Source organism: Lathamus discolor, chromosome 4 (genome assembly GCF_037157495.1).
Source record: "Lathamus discolor isolate bLatDis1 chromosome 4, bLatDis1.hap1, whole genome shotgun sequence".
In the NCBI taxonomy this organism is placed as follows: Eukaryota; Metazoa; Chordata; class Aves; order Psittaciformes; family Psittacidae; genus Lathamus; species Lathamus discolor.
The window spans coordinates 41,645,601-41,663,749 of record NC_088887.1 but is presented as its reverse complement, the minus strand read 5'-3'; the positions used below and the strand labels follow the sequence as shown (position 1 = coordinate 41,663,749).

Genomic DNA, 18,149 nt, shown 5'->3' with positions numbered 1-18,149 from the left:
AAAGCAACAACCTGATGATGATGTTTCCATGATTCATCTGAGTAAATTCAGATAAATTCAGGGCACCATGACTCTATCTAAAAGAGGAATCTCTGTGCAGATCTTTCACTGTTCCATATCTATCCTTTCTTAGGAGACATTTATGAATCTTTAATGCGACAAAATATGTCAAAATGTAACAATGAACTACTTCTAAGAGACAAATTCTGTCATTTCCAGGAGCACTTTTTATTGACATATGATGTCTGCACACAAAGGCATGATAATTTACTTGCTCTATTAGTCTTTCTTTCTGACTCCTTTCTCTCTGTATTTTTAATACAGACCACATGTGGTCTGCATCACATTTTATATCATCAAATAATCATTTCATCAACATGTGATGCAAAAAAGGTCAGAAAAATCTCACCCAGGATCTCAGTGTAAGAGTAAATAGGATTAAGACATTCATAGACGTTAGTATGTTATGAATTGCTCTTCAGGTAAACATAATTCAAAACTTATTCCTCAAATGTCTTTCAAAACAAGACTTGAGTCCTCCTAATTATATTAAATTACCCCATAACATAAGGAATTAAGACTGATTTAAGTGGGATTCATGCACAGTGAATGACTCTTAACAATAAAGCAATAAAACACACCATCAGAAGTGATGTGCGTTTTGTAAAGCAGAAAATGACGCAAGTGACACAATGTGAGAGAAGAGGCATACATCAAGTTCATGACATAACACTTCTCCATTTCACTAGTTTTATACCACTGAAACACAACTGATTTCCAGTGTAGAGTAGAGCAAGCAAGCAAGCAATACAAATAAAAGAGCTCACAATCTTGGTTTTATTGCACAGTTATACATGTGTTTACCCTGATCTTTTCTGTTAGCAATTGAGTTCAGAGAAGAAAAAACATGTATTGATTTTTTTTTCTAGTAAGTTAAAGGCCTCAAAGGCTGAAAATATATATATACATTGTCTGAATAGTTCACTTGTCAACAGTTATTTTACTGTCTTTTTCCTGTGATCTATTAGTTTCAGTGGCCAAGATCCTCAGCCATGACTCTGTACCTTATATTTGAATGGTCACCTTGGTTCCTCTAGTGTTGCATGGTTTCCAAGATGAGAGAACACCTCTCAGCTAGTGTTACCACTCCACATCTTGTATATAAGTATACATGTGCATATATTTATCTATAAAACTATAATATATAATAAAAAAATGTAAATGAAAATAAAAAATCATATATGTATATATAAAAAATAAAAAACATTGCAGATTAATGGATGCAAATAACAGTTCCCACACTACAATGCACTTACTTTAATGCAGTTTCTTCATTAAGCCATGTTAATTTTCTATTTATTTGTATGTCAATAGGATGAAGCTTTGATTGAAATTGTCATTGCTGAGGCAAAGCACACAGCTCTAAGCTTATAAACCTCTTGTTTGTAAACATGTATTTAAATATCTCTTTGATTTCAAACCAATTATTTGCATCTGCAATGTTGACTTGAAAGTAGTGGTCTCACTTGAAGACTGACATAAAGAATGAGGTAAATCTCACAATCATACTTAAATTAAGGTGAAGTAGAAGACCCTTCATAATTAGTGTAGAGCTAGGTTTTTCGGTTTACAGTAAGTGAAATTTGGTGTGAGTTTTTATTTTTTAGTGTTCAAACAAGTTTAATAAACAGCAATAATTTCTGTATCTTCTACAGTACTTGCCATCTGCAGAAGCAGAATTTCTACTGGATTGTGATTTTCATGAGTATGATGCAGAAATCATCATACTCATGAAAATCACAGAAACATTTATATTTTTACATTTTTTTTACAGAAACATTTTTAATAAGCAGGTTGTGTAGTATAAGATTGATTCTTTTTTTTTTTTTTCTATTTTTTTTCCTTTTACATAAAAAATACTGTACATGCCACAATTTTGTATCGGAAAAATGTACTGAACTAAGCTGTTGGAAATTTAAAAACAAATATACCTGGTGAGTAGTGTACCACTACCACAAGGAGACCTACTTGAACCAATTAAATTGCTCAGGGTGTAAATGATTTCTCAGTGTGAACAGCAATAGGAGAAACAGTGCCAAATTATCTTCATTATAACTGTCCTTACGCAAAACACAATTTCAATGGTATGTGATACTGCAGGTGGTAGATTGGATTTTAAATGATCCTTACAGTACTGTTTGTTAGAAAATACTTTGAAATGCCTTGGAAAATTAGCAAGAACTCTAGACCACATATACCACAGACGCCTTAACCAGCTAAATGTTAAGTCTAGAACATACAGTGGCCATAATCAGTCAGATGAAAAGCTCATCTCACTCTGTCCGTTTCTGATGGTAGCCAACACAACTTCTTAAGGAAGAAGGTAAGGGAAAGCATCAGCTTCCTTGTTCCTTGCTGTACTGTTCCAGCTCAGCAATTTCAGTATCAGAGATTCTGGAGCCAGAAGCTGTGTTTCTATGTCAATAAGATCTTGATGGATTTGTTTTCTATTAAATTATCCTCTAGATTTTTTTTAAACTAACAGCGTTTTCTAGTCCAGCACACCCTGTGGTAAACTCAATATACAGGTTGAAGAGCCACCTCTTTTTTTTTTTTAACATATCACTTGAGACCTTCCCTAATTCTTACCCCACGAGAGACAGTGATAAACCATTCCTGATGGACATACTTCCTTTATGCTGTTGAAGATTCTACAAACCCTCCATCATATTTTTTCCTTCTTCCATGAAAAGGAAGAAGGAAAGATACAAAGACCAAAATATATTTGATTAAATGTGGATATGAGGTATTTACATCTAAGCAAGTTGTTATATGGTCCCTTTATATTCACTAGCTGATCAAAACCAGGAGCTGAACATAAGGTTTTACTATAGGATAACATGAATCACATTCTGAATTGCAACAAGAGAAATGATCAGATTTTCATTGACTATACTAGAAGCCCAGGCAACTAGCTCACATGCACAGCTACCTGGCAGATGTGAAATTACACAAGACAAACCCCAATCCTACTCCATTTATTCTGTCCTTGTATACTTTTTATATAATTTGCTATAATATTATTTTAGATTGGGGGTCCAAAACACTGCCTACAATATACAGGATATGGGTACAACAGGGACTTACACCATGGCATGATGATATTTTCTGCTTTTTCAGTAATTCCTAGCATTTCATTTGGCCTTCTAACAGTCCCGAAAATTTATGTGATATTTTCGGAGATCATTTCATGGGTGCTAAAGAAGTGTTTAAAATGGCTAAGGAGACCTCATTACCACGCACGTAAAGTTGGGATGGCTTCTTCCATACGTTTTGATTGAGACTTATCAGCACTCAATTTCATCTGCCATCACTTTGCTGTCAGTCACTACTGTGAGGTTTTTCTTAAGCTGTTTGCAACCTGTCCTCATCTTAGAGCACTTTGAATAGGCTCATATCATCAAGAAGTGCATTATTAATTTTCTTTTCCAGCTTATTTATGTACATGCTGGACAGAGTAGACCTGCTGGAGCAGTTATCTCCCTTGCTGGAAAAACTGACCTCTGGCTTTTGTATTCCATCTTTTACAGGAAATAACCAGATAATTGGTTATTTATCCACATGAAGACGTTCAGTGTCACCCCACAGGAACTTGGCTTCTTTGCTGGAAGACCTTAAAATTCTTGTGGAATGCCAAATAGCCTATACCCTGTTATCGATATGTTCATATTTCCTGCAAGGCATACTAGGAGATGTAAGGCACACCCGCTTTCACTAAAACTGTTGTCTCTTCTACATTGTATTCTTCCCCAGGTTTCCTGGTCTGCAGGTCCACAAGCCTGACTAGATACACTATTTAAAACCTATCACTGCATTTTCCTATTACATTCCTTATAAAAAAATATTTTAAAACAAGAAAATAATGTTAATAGTTACAGCTATTTTATTCTTCCATTAGAAACCTTGACCCAATATTCATCTGGTACTGGTGATTTGGTGCTCTTAAGCATGACAATTCGTTCTCTGTATTTTTGCTTCAGATAGGTTTCTTTATTTTTTTCTTTGGCCACCCCACCTTTCTAGGTCTTCTATGACTCCATTTTGACAGCATAGATTTGTTTTCAGTTTCCAGTGTAGTGACTCCATGCTGTTTTCACATGCTTTATGCATCTTTTGGTTCACTTTCAGCAGGCTTCCTCATTTGTGTGTAGCTTCCTTTCTGACAACTGAACAATCCTGTGGTGGATTTTTGGGTTATTTTTTGTCCTGCAGAGATGCTGACCTTTAGTTCATAATGATCGCTATTACGATAGCAATGTTTTGAACTTACACTGCTCAATACCAAGCCAAATCTCTTCCTTACTGATTATGCTCTGGCATTACATATTTTCTAGTTAGTGCTGGAACTTCAAATCCAGAAGGTTTTTAGGTTAGTTACTGTAATTGCTGATTAGTTTCTTATCTATTTTGGAATGTACAAGCTAAGCCCTCTCCTCCTCCTTTCCCCAATTCCCCTTTCCCCCAGTAATTTGCAGGTCCTTTTCTGCATATTTTCCATTAAATTTGCTTGTTCTTTGGCTCTCTTGTTCCAAGGTAGTAAAAGCCACAACACAGCTTTCACCTCTTCCCAGAATGGTGACTCTATGAATGAAAATTTGATGATTTGTTTAAATATGATTAAAGTTTTTTAAGATGTCCTTCCTCCCACATTTCTCATGCCATATTGGTGGCTTTTTTTTTCATTTCTTCCTTTTATTTAGTGATCCCTAACACATAGAAGAACATTGACTTCCTCTTTGGAAGGCTGCCCAATGTTCAGAAGAGGGATAAAACAAAATAAAAAGAGCCTATGTCTTTAAAGATTCACCAAAGGGAGACGGCTTTTAACAGTGCCATGAAAAGGCTGTGGGGTTTTTTAGGATACATAAAACAGTTCCATGAAATCTGAAAGGAAATTCACAATTCATTTGAGAGGAAGAGTAAATAAATACTAAATAAGATTATTTCATTAACAAAGAAGCTGTATAACATCAGCACTTATGTATGTCCAGAATTATGAACATGAAAACTCCATCCTCTTACATGTTCCACCATGGATTTTTCTGACTCTTAATATGAAGCAGATTTCAAGAAAAGGCCAAATGTGCCTACAAAGAAAGTCTGTTTCTCTGGTCTATGAGTGGCATTTATATAGGGTGGCGGCCTCATGCCAGTTTGGCATTTTGTTGAAGAATTCATTTGTATAGAAAAGTATCCTGCTAGCACAGGTCTGTGTTAAACCTTAGTTCTCATAACCAGTGAAAGAGACAGAGTAGGACATCCAGCACCATGATGAAAATACATCATGGCTTAGGGAGAAGAGCTCTCCTGTGCCAGATGAATTTATGTTGTGGAGGATTTTTTTACCAGGAGCAGCTGCAGCTAAATTAGAGCAGGATCCATTTGCACAGTAAGGTGAGTGGCTGTCTTACACCTGGTCTGCAGCAGGTTCCCAGCTCTGATGTTTCTCTACCTCAGCTCCCTTAGTATCAAAGTGGACAAGTATTTATGGGCCAGAGTATATCTTCAGGTTTTATATTTAAAACCACGCAAGGTGGAACAAACTAGCATATTCTACCCAGGACAGTTTAACAGCAGTGGTCTTTTTCACTCAAAATGAGTCCATTTCTTCTATGATGGTTTTAGCGTACTCTGATTCAGATTTCATTGGAACCTGGGATTGTCAGCTGCTACCTCAATATGCTACACTTAGCGTCCTTTTAAACTCATACTGTATTTTTATTTGATTTTAGTGCTCCTGGGGACAGGCGGTGTTGAAACAAAATGGATTTCAGCTGATTTGATTTTCCATCCTATATATTTTTATAAACTCAGAAATGACCAAGCAAGAATGCACTCGAGTAGAATATAGATCCTCTTCTAGGGTAAAAATAGTTCAAATAGAAGATATCAGGGAAGAAAGAAAATCAAATGCCTTCTAAGCCCTATCCCATTCTGAATTCTGTAGTTCTGAATCTGATAAATCATTGCATTTTTCAAAAGTTATTTCCTGCATTATGGAAAACTAACTCTGTATTTCCTTTAAAATAAGGATATCTAAATTTGAATACAACAAATGAAGAACAGACTAATGCCAAGTATTAATTTTTTTCTTTTCTGAACTTTCAAGGGAAAAAGCTATGGTTTGTAGCAATGTTATATCAAGAAAAAAATATTTAATTATTAGGGTGTCTTATGTTATAAACAGAAGCACACAAATAAATGCATGTATCCTGAAGCACTTATCAGTTTGCTACTATGAATTCTTGACATGATTTTTTTTAAACTCAACATGTGATCTGCACTTTTATGATCCCTGACCAGGTAGATACAACTTTGGCATTTATTCTGAAATTGTGTTCTCCTCCAAGGAGGGGAAAAAGTAACTGAGCAAATTTAGCTTGTAATTCAGTCTATCAGAACAACTATAACCATGACATGGCAGAGCCCATCACTGCTAAGTGTTCACAAACAGTTCTGTACCAATTTTTCCACAAAATTAAAGTCACTTACTCAGTTACTTTGCAACCAAGAAGCCAATCTGGCAATCAAGAGATGAAGTGCCTAGGAACTGTAAATAACTTGAAGTATTTCAAAGTGCAATCTGAAAGTCTAACACACACTACATGAAGGACAAAGAATACAGAAGGAAATTTTTACAAAGGAAATTTTTCCCTGAGTATGGTTTCATTCAGCATTTTTAAAGCTAAAAAGTCACTTGAAAAGATAGACATGTACCTGTTTTTAAACCATTAATAACACATCATTTATCTCTATTAATTAACTTGCAAACAACACATATTAGATATATAGAAACATAAAATATTCAATAACCCATGTACCTTACCAAAAGGCAAGTACACAGGTGCACAGGGACACTTTCAGGTAGCAGAGACTCACAGAAATTTTTCTTGTCCTCAGCAAATAGTTAGTAGAATGTACATCTCTATTGTGTTGCAAACTAGCATGGTATTTTAAAGGCAAATGTAGTATTTCAGAAACAACAGCTGTATCATGATATTAGAAAACAACTCAAGCTTTCAGACATCAGCAGGCAGACTCTGTAGCTCAGGAGGGAAAATACAGATTCTTTTCATGGCCATACATAAGCTTAGCTTAGACACTACTAAGACACAGATTGTATTCTGACACTCAACCAACATTAAAACAATTTAGACAAGAAGCATCAGAAACTCCTGCTACTTTTTCTAACAAAAAGCATATGCAGATCTTTATTTTACTTTAAAATTAAATATTTATTTTATCATCTCCCACCACAAAGGATTAAGTTTACTTACAATATGCCAACACATCTTTAAATTTACCGTGTGAATATTTAATAATGTTTAACCTCATAAAGTTGGTAATTGATACCTGTAGCAAGGGGAACAAAGTTTTTCATGGAGTTTAAGGTCAAGAGGAGTCACTACAGTCCATTCAGTCTCTAACCTCCAGAAGAATGCAGATTGTTCAAGTGTTTTGCTGAAAGCTGTGTTTTCCAATTCTTGAACTAATATTGTAATTCCCATCTTCACCTTTTCTCCACTACTATATAATGTGTGGGGAGTGAGCATGTGTGAATCTCCAAGTCAAAATGTTGAGATGGAAATTCCTAGACCTTTTATGTCTAATAAGACCATCCTTCAACAATGTCTAAACTAAATGTTAGAACTAAAGAAATTTAGTTCTAACAGTAGATTTTAGTAGAACATAAGTGAGAACAGTTTACTTTTTAAGCTTATTTAGGAGGAAGGAATACTAAAATAAAATGCTGAAAAGGAGACAGTTAAATAAAAATTTTAAAATGAAACAGGTCTAGGGTTTTTATGGCAATGTCAGACACAGGCTGGGAGACTGCATGAGGAGCAGCACTCCCCTTCACAGACATTCAGGCTGAAACCCATCTGGGTGGCAGACTTCCCTGCTATGTTTTGAGGGAGAGTAAGCTCTGGGAAGTGAGTAGCTGTGGCTCCTGCTGAAACTGATGATAATTGTCATTCTTAATCCTCTCAATAATCAAACCCAGCTAAAATAAAATAATTTGCAGGCAAAACCTAAAGAGAATAAAAATACTTTGAGTGGCATTGTTATCTGGACAAATTAGTTTCACTGATTCGACTGCCCTATTTGTAAATTGGGGATAATATTCCATCTATTGCAGTTTCAGAAAGAAGCTGATTAACTCATACTATTTGGAACATGAGGAGCACTATAAAAGTGCTAAGTAGCATTTATAAGGTTTTATTAAGGGTTAACTTGGACAGAAAATATGAAATAAAACTCTATTAAGCTTTAAATATATAAAGATTAAAATGAGAAAAGTACAGCACCATGGGTTGCTGATAAATATCCCAGGCAATCTGACATTCATTTTATTCCCTAAATAATTACTGTGTACCAGGCATATGAGCTTGATAAATTGATTTTATTTTGCTCATTGATTTGCTGATGTCGTAGTAACATTATCATTACAGAATCTGCACACTAGATAGTTACAACAACAGGACTTGGAGAGCCAATGTTTTAAGAAGATATTTCATTAGAAACATAATACTGGCAGATTTCTTCCCATGGAAAAAAATTGCATCCTCATAGAAAGTAGACAACATTAAAATTCGTTTCTAACACTCCTCCCCTTTCCCTCCTCTTGTGTCTCATTGAACATAAATGTCTCTGGTTTTATATTCACTGCTGGTAAGTCCTTTCCCATTATGTAAAAATGTTTTAATAGCAGACTATATATAGCAGATCAGATTTCTGTTGTAAATCCACCTTGAATATAATTTTGCTCCCTTTAGCCACCCACCTCCCTGAGCTGCAGTAATTTCGGAAAGCCCAAATAAAATGATCCCATAGTAAAAAGAAAAGTGTTACTTGCATTGTATTTTTTTTTTCCCTTGGATAAATATTTACATTTCCAGGGTATTAGAGAAAGAAGAACAGAATCACAGCAATTCAAGAGCATCTTTGATTTAATGTCATTTGTCTGGGTATGTTAATACTTGATCATCAGACTAATATCTATATGTACTATGTTTATATGGTCAAACTTGAAACAAAAAGCCATGTTAAATGATAGAGTCCCTGCAATAACCATGACACTTAGGTACTTAAACAATAATGTTCTATTCTCCTTCTAAAATCTCATGTCCCATTCTTGTTTCTGGTAAATTGAAAAAGAGTAATCCTTAAAAAAATTCTGGTCTGACCTCAATTCTGAACTTCAGAGGCACAAAATGACAGACAAGTCTTTACACACGTATTAGTCAGTCTCCTCAGCAGGCTATCAGAAACCAAGATCAGAGATTACCAATACTTAAAAAGTCAAATTCTGTCTGCAGATGTGCATTTGAACTCCCACTGAAAGCAGCAGGGTGAGTTCATACAAGTGAAAATTTGGCTCTAAATGAAATCTGTTGATCTAATAATAGCATGTTCTACCAAAAGGTGTTCAAGCTAGAAAAGATTTCCACTTTTTACTTGTCACTATTTTTTTTCCTTCTTTAGAATTCTGGCATTTTTCTGCACTTACTTTCAGGGAAAAGTTAACTATTATTTAGCCCAAAGTTCCTTAATCAAAGATGAAATAGTTAATCTGTACATTAATAATTGTGTTAAAACAATTAGTACAAATCTGGTGCAAACTGGGTGAAATCTGGTGCAGGTCTTTCCCAACCGCTGGTTCTTTCGCAAAGTGGTCTGCAAGACGCTGCTTCTCACACCAGTTGTTATGATTCCAAAAAAAAGTTAATTAAAGAATACTCATTTGTTGTTTGTTCTTTGTTAGCAAAGGGACATTAATGTTTCTGTAATGTTTTGGTTATGCTACTGTTTTCCAATAAGTAGCATGGTAAAGGGCAGTCTTAATTTTAAAAGACTAATCTAAGATTTCACCTCTCTGCCTGCTCGTCATTTTCTTATTATTCCTATGTAAAAAAGATTTTGTACTCTCCCTTAAAATAGGTAGCTTGACATAAACAAAACTGCTGTGTAATCTATACTCCATAAAACATTCACATAATGAAAGCAGCAGTATCTAAATATCAGAAATGTATAGCTTATTGCAGAAAAGCAGTCAGCAGAAGGAGTGATGGTTTGCTTAAAATGGGCTTAGATATGGGCTATTGACATAGTTATAGCTATAACAAATTCTCCAAACTTAAGTGACTGATTACATAGCAACAAAATATCACAGATGAGACTTTTAGATTAAATTTGTATCAGTTGCAAATACGTGACTATTACATATCAAATAACCACTTGTGAGTGTATTTCTTTTCATGTGAGAAAATAGATTCATATGCTGTTAAAATGAGATTAAGATACCACAGGACACAACTGAGTAACTTTCATCTCCTGGAAGCTAAGAAGCATAGCAGAAATAACGTCAACTGGTACAACTACATGATGAAGCACTCCATAGTTTTTAACTTAATTTTGTACTTAAAGCAAATCTTAGAAAATTAAACTTGCCCCCAGGAGTGACAACCAAACAACCCTACTAAATTCTCTGTTGTATAAAGAAGGTAAAGGTAAAAACAATATACCTGGTATAAAAAAAAAAAAAGCTAAAAAAAATATACATGAAAAATATAAAAGTATTAAAAAAAAAAAAGGTAAAACCAATATACCAGGCTACACAACCGGTCTTTGATGTTTTACAACAACCTGAAAGTTGACCCATTAACGACTTCAACAAACTTCAGATACTGCTTTCTTTCATCATAAAAAGCAACCCAAAATTTTAAATTCACAAAAAAATATTATCTATAATAAGGGCATCTGTAGGATTTCAAAGTGTTCCAGAGAATTTAAATAAGATTTTGGTTTATTTTAAAATAAAGTTTATTATGTTCTGATATACTTTACTGGTGGTTTAGTTTACATTAGCAATAAAACAGTCATATAGAGGTAATCTTTAATTTTCTCAGGGATGATTTTTTGGGTTTTGGAAAGCTAGCAAATGAGTTAGGAGGAAATGGCTATTATGTGTGAATTAGTTTTTTAAAAATCACAGAGTCTAGCACAGAACATATTAAATGACTTATTAAAGAAAATCAGACAATTCAGACTGATTATAGTCTTTGGTGGTGATAGCTGGCTTCAAATTAAATTGAAAAAATGCATATGCATTTCAAAGTAGTCTAAGGAGACATCATAATTATTGAGTGACTCTACCACAGAATGACATATGTATGAAATGGTAAACTTGAGAAGCATTTGCAATGGTAATTACTTCAGTTGTAGTCTGAAGAAAACCTTAATATTTCCATCTCCTACACTGCAGGCAGTTTCCTATTCAGCTGTCAAACAATGGATGCTGCCATTTTTTAACTGTACACATAATTAAAAAATATTTAATTGAATCTTTGTTCACACTTAAAATTCTGTATATGGAATGCTTTAGTACTTTTTTGGTGGGTTTAGATCTAAAATAATAGGAAGTATAGCTATTGTCAATGGTAATCCTTGTAAACTGTCAAAATACATCCTAGTCTGAGTACTGAAACCGCTGAAACAATACTTTAGGGCCACATCTGTAGGCTTACCTGCTACAAACTCTGCTAAATAGAATTTTTCTCTGCAAATTTCTGTAGACAGCAGAGAAACCAGTGAGTGTTGCACATGACAAAAAAAAAAAAAAAAAGGTGATTACACATAGTAGAAATTTGAGGTAAAAAAGGGGGCTTCAAATAATGTAGAAGATAATGTAGGATTTTGTAGTGGAACAAAACCAATTTTGTTCAGAATAACAGGCAAGATAATTTACTTCCAAATAGCAGTGATTTGCTGTTGATATTAATTCTGACCCCTATTGTCTCTCTTTTTTTTTTTTTTTTAAGAAACAAATTGTAAATAAGGAGAATCTCAAAATTCACTGTGTAACGTAATTTTATTTTACAGATTGGACTGCATGAGTTCTGACAGCTTAACTTAATGCATAGCTTAATTTTATGTTAAGAAAAAATTAACAGGAGCGTATGTGTCACATTGCAATCTGACCCTGATTTGCTTCAACACGGATCTAGCAATGCTATTGATATCTAGCTGGTTGTTAAGTTCTAGTTATTCAATACATTGATCTTCCAGGTAATTATTTCTTGTATGGTTTCTATGGATTTATTTACAACTGATCTCTTCATGTCCAGTGTATATCTCCATTGTGAGGAGGGAATGAATGTGGAGTATTGTCTTGGGTTTAGGTACCATTCATTAATTTTCCTGTATGTAAACTTACAAAAATCATTCTTTCTTCAGGAAAGACAGAAAATTGTCAGTTTCCTAAGCATTTCAAATAATTTTGGAAGATGTTTTTTTTCTGTGAATGAGAACACAAATTAGAAATTCAACAACTCACTTTGCTCTCTGAATCTCCATTGTAGGCAGCTATCAGCACAGTTCCTTCCTAATAGCATTGTAAGTCTACTTTTCTGCAGTGCCTCTTTTCAGCACAGCAGTAGCTGAACAGAACCAAAATGAAGTACAGAAGAATATATAAGGCTTTCTTTTTTCTTTTTCGTTAAATGAACTGCCTATGTTCATTCACTCTCCAGTAATAGAGGTTGCTGATCTAGTATTAAAGTGTTTGCAATAATATGGCATTTTAACCTTTCGAAATCTATTTCTTTTCTTTCTAAATGAACATATGAACACAAATGAAATTTATTTAATTATCTTAAGGGGTTGTCTTACCTTTTGTCTCATTTAAAGAACAGATGACTAGGGACAAAAGAACTAAGTGCACATACAAAGCTAATTTGGAGTAGAGGATGAGCAGATCAGTTAATTTCTGATCTACGCATAATTACAATCTGTGTTGACACTGTCCAGTAAACATTTGTCAGTGACATACAATTGACTACAACTGTCAATAATGCAGAAAAAAGTCTGAAATAAATAGCATATAATTCAGACTGACATCTCAGAGTAAAAGGGTCACTCATGCAGTACTTGTGAATTTCTGTCTTTTTTTCACAGTTTTGTAGAAATTAATTAGTAGAAATTGTATTAAAATTGTAAATAGGCTGTGAAAATAATTTAAAAGAACACTTACAGCCTTTGTGAATACACTTGTTACGTTAAATACATTAAAATCAATAATCTATATAACAAAGTTCATATTCTTCCCACTGCTTTATTCATAACTGTAAAAGTGATCTACAAGAGCAACAACCAGTTCTTAAGAAGCAAGATTAAGACTTTGATGAAAACTGCTCAGAGGAAATACAAGACTTAAGCCACTAAATTCTGCTCTCCTGCTTACAGTTAACAATCATCACATAGAGTCGAGGTGCCCTCTATATGATAATGAAGAAGAACAAATTCTATAACACAATTACATTAATTGAAAAAAGGACTACGCAGTTCAGCTTTTATTTGGCAGGTGTTCTTGACATATGGGCTTCTATTTTCAGCTAGGGAAACCATAGACACAACTGCTATTACTATTTTTCTTTTTCTTTTTTCTTTTTTTCAGTAGTTAAAAAAATATCAGAAAGGACTTATATCCTCCATGGACTCTAGAGGCTCTTCTGTTTATTTACAGTGCTGTGTATGATAGAAAACTGAAGTAGTCATATGTCACTAGTGATATGGTAGATGCATAAAAAATTCACCTTTTAATTGAAACATTTGCAAAAGAAAAGTATTTAACATTTAAGTGAATCAATTACTAAGAACTATAAGAAAACAGTAGCAACCATGTGTTAAAGCAGCTTATACAGGCCAAATGACAGATCAAAGGCATCTAAAATCTGCAGAGCTGAGCGATTCCCCCTGTCTTCACCATGACAAGGTAAGTTTTAAAATTGCACATGAGGAATTATGCAACAGCTTTTAAGCCATTATCCATTCTCATATGCATACACCACTTTGGGAGACTGCTGCAGTTTTGGAGCCAAGGACTGGTCCTATAGACTGGAAAAGGTTACTAGGATGTAGGAGGAGTAATTCAGTGCTGAGCAGGCTGGAGCTTTCTTCCCCCTCCCTCCACTTGTCCGTTTACCAATCTCTTTTGCCCCTTCAGTCTTCACATCATTGGACCTCCACTTTAAACTCAGACTGATGTTCTTCATTTTCTTAGCATATGCAAAGTAGACACTGCCGCTTACCTAGCTAATGCTTTGAGTCAATTCTACGTACTCTTTTTCATAAATGTTCCCATGTTAGCTTTCTTAGCCTTATTAAGCCTTTCAGGCAAAAGACTATTAATTCTTTTAGTGTTAATTACTTTTCAAAGCAACAATTTTGTATACAAGTAACTATGAATATAATACTATTAATGAAATTTTATTTTACGTAGTTGTTAAAGTCTTATGAAGAAAAAAAATGTGGGCTACATTTTATAAAAAGGCCAAGATTTGCCTTCATTTCTTGTACAAAAGTAGCCAAGGTATAATCTTTCTCTTCCACCTTTGATAGCATGGGAAATGAAACACAAAACGCTTCCCAATTTTTCAGGTTTCATTTAAACAAAAAAGGGAAGGGGGAGAAAACTGACTAAATTTGATCATTATTACTGAGACAGTAATAATTGTTACATCTAAACTTATCAAGACAGAGTAAATCCAAAATGAACTATCCAAGAAATAAGTTCAACAGAAAAATGGGCTTAAAACATGTCTTACTGCTCATGTCACAGATATTATATTGACATTAAACCCTGTTTTTTTACATTATAAAAAATTAAAGATGGAAATTAAGGCTAGAGTTGTGAGTATATTTTAAGTATTTGCACACTTTAGGTAGGTATGGATCAAGGTCAAAGTTTCTATAGTCTAGCCAGTTCACATGTAGCAAATGCAAACTTGAAAACTTTTGAGGATATCTATGCTCTGTTTCAGGGTTACATAAATTATTGGTCTTAATCTGCAACCTTTCTAAAATAGATTTCACTCTAAGAAGAAATATGAATATCACAAATATGAATAACTGAGGTAAAACCTACAAATCCCAAACCCATAGTTTTATATAGGCCTTCATATTGCAGACACAATTGTAGCTTTCTGGGTAGTTTTTAATTTCACAAACGCTTAGATTGCCTAGTTGGTATAGGCATTTGTCTTCAATATCTATGTTGGAATTATATTTTGTTAGAGCTGTACATACCTTCTAGACAGTTCATTTTAGGACAATTATTGTACTACTGACACCTTTAATATTTTTCAGTTTTTGGCCTATTGTGTTCCTATATTACCTAGGCTAATTACGATCACTTAGAAAGTGATGAAAGCACAATATTGCAATATGCATGCATCTAGCGGATTATAATTGCCATATATGAAATGAAAAGTTATAGCTCATAAGGATATGAATATACTCTGCACAGTTGTTTCATTTACCATTTAGCTGATAATCTTATGGTATGGTTTTATGATAGACTATATTAATAAATATTTTAAGTAATTATGGTACAAATTAGATAAAAATTGGGGGGGTAGGTGGCAGCATCTAATTTTAAACTTGGAACAGAAGTCTTGGTTTCTGTCTAGCCCTAATATTAAGGCTTCAGAAGGAATAAACAGACATCTATTAATTGATACCACCTTCTGGATTTTGTCGCGGCTGTTATTACCATTTCATTATGTCCTCTAGGATGGATTATTTTATATATATATATCTATATCTATCTATCTATCTCTATATATATCTTTAAATGTAACGGGATTCAGCACAATAATTGTGGAGTCAACAGTTAAGGTCGCAGCTTTACAATTAAGCAACTTGCTTTGTTTTCCAATAATATCAGGCACTCAGTGTTTTTCAGAATATCTTCTTCAGAATTACAAAAACCCCATGGCCATAATAGAAGGAACTTTCTGAGATTTATAAAGTTATGAATTTAAATGATGATAAACAAATTTTGCAGCTGTTCATCAGCTACCAGGTACTTCATTTTTCTTGTACAATATTTGCACAGGACACTCATTAAACTTCTTGCGTGACTAAAACTTGTGAACTTTTTTTTTTTATATAAACTACATTTGATTTTTAAAGGTATTATTTTCTTGTCATTATTTTATCTTGCCGTATCTTTCTATTTCTCAGATCCTAATGTTCTACTAGAGAAAATAACAGTCAGCTTAGGTCTCTTTCAAAATGACTGATGATTCTCATTTATGTGAATGGAACAGAGGCACTTTGTTCCTGTCAAAATGGCAACTGCCCCTGTTGTGCTCTAGCTGAAGGAATACTGGCCATGGCAGTCATGCTGAAGTAGGACAAGCCTTCATGAGTTGCTCAATAGGCAATTATTTTAAGAAATAGCCCTTAAAAGCAAATAATCATTAAGTTACAGAAAATAATGACAGTTTTTCCAGGATTTTTTTTAATATCTTATGTTAAGAGGCCTAGTTATCAAATAAGATAGCAAATGCCATCACTGTAACGAAATAACAAAACCACAGATTTTAAATTATTTCAGTTCTACTCTAAAAGTACAGACACAATTATTTATTCATCATACTCACAAATTACAATAAAGAGCAGAATCCATTTTCCATACTTTTATCATGCACTCTCCTATCTGTTCTCTTTGGCTTTCTTTACTGCTAACTGCATCTTCTGAGCTAACAGTGAGTATGCTGAGGATATTTACACGTTCCTGTAGTGCTTTTTATCAATGTAAGCATTAGACATTCTCAATGGTAATTTGATTCCATTTTAATTGCAGAAATTATAAAAGGCTTTTTATGTACTTTTAAAAAGAAATAGAAATCACTATGACACAAAGCTATCAATTTCTCATTTTCAAAGATAATTCCTGATTTGGGGATTCATACAATGAATCAATCACTTCATCCTCAGAAATACTGATATACTGACACATACCTTGACTTTTTCTAAGTGATCCTGCAGAGAATCAATTAGCAGATCCCCTACTGGCTGCCAGGATCCCTTGAACACTTCTGCTTGGCGTAGTTTTAGGTCCACTTCATCCATTGCCTCTTGAAGGCCCTGCAGTCTTTCAAGAGCATCATCTATCTTCTTCTGCCAATCAGCAGACTGTAGATTCAGCTTATCCCACTCAGTTCTGACCTCATCTGCTTGCCTTTGGAGAAGTTTTGTGACATTATGGGCCCTTTCCTCAGGTGGCAGCTCTAAATGTAAAAATTAAGAGGCTTTTAAGACATACTGCGTCTTAGATGAAAAATAATTGCCATCTGGGTAAGTTCAAAGCTCAATAAGAAACTGTTCATAACCAAAGACGCCTGTGAAATTTATTTTGTTTATCTGTTCTTGTTTGAAAGTCTTTTAACAAATTTAAATCATGACACCATACAGATCACCGAAATATACATTTAACTGTATAAAGGCATTTTTAAACATGCAATATGTAGCTAAAAATTTATTAAATGTGTCCTGAAAAATAGTTCTGTGTATACATAAATATTAACCACTGCGAATCTTTTGCTGCAATTGAATGAATTTGGGAGTATCTCTAGTACTGAGACTACAAGTTGAATTTTAAGTTAAATTGTAGCTTTCAGACCTCAAATGGGCCTACAATTATAGACAGGTCATGAAGGTTTAAAGTCAGTTTCAAAATCTGCTTATAAATATGCATGTCTATTTAGTGCCACAGTGCTCAGAAGGATTGCTAAGGGTTTCTTTCATATATATTTTTTGCTTAGTCTCTGAATACCGACATTCAGCGTGGATTGTAAAAGGAATGCTTTCACAGTGGCTGGCAGAATATATTTAATTAACGCTGACCATCACTGATCTTTCTAGCAATGTGTCCTTACCCTCTTTCTTCAATTACCTCTTGGTTCTGGGTAGAGCTTCTCCAGTCCCTCCACAGGCTGCTCTGCTAAGAGGATTCGCACAGTCTCAAGTGCACTCCTGATAACAGGTTCTTTTGTTTTCAGCTCCCTCTTGAAAGTCTGAGAGATGAAACAAAAGTAAGTGGATATATAATGAAATACCAAGTGCTAGCCCCTTTTTTCATCAATTTTAGAACAAAATTTCCAACAAAAATTTCCACGTATATTACAAGTAGCTACCAAAAAAATGTAAAAGAGATAATCAGCTTTTGCTTAACCTAAAATCACATTATATTCAAATGAGCAAATCTACTGCCAGTATACTGCAAAGTACTTGAGGTTGCT

General features: G+C 34.1%; 1 protein-coding gene across 13 annotated transcripts in view; it reads right to left on the bottom strand.

Moving 5' to 3' along the window:
• DMD (dystrophin) overlaps positions 1-18,149 on the bottom strand; it is a 1,176,091-nt gene that overhangs the window by 169,698 nt on the left and 988,244 nt on the right. For all 13 annotated transcript variants that reach the window (XM_065677219.1, XM_065677222.1, XM_065677220.1 and 10 more), the window contains 2 exons: positions 17,804-17,924; positions 16,870-17,138 (listed from right to left, as the gene is read on the bottom strand). In XM_065677219.1, coding sequence (XP_065533291.1) covers positions 16,870-17,138; positions 17,804-17,924 — 390 coding nt within the window. The remainder of the gene's footprint in view (positions 1-16,869; positions 17,139-17,803; positions 17,925-18,149) is intronic.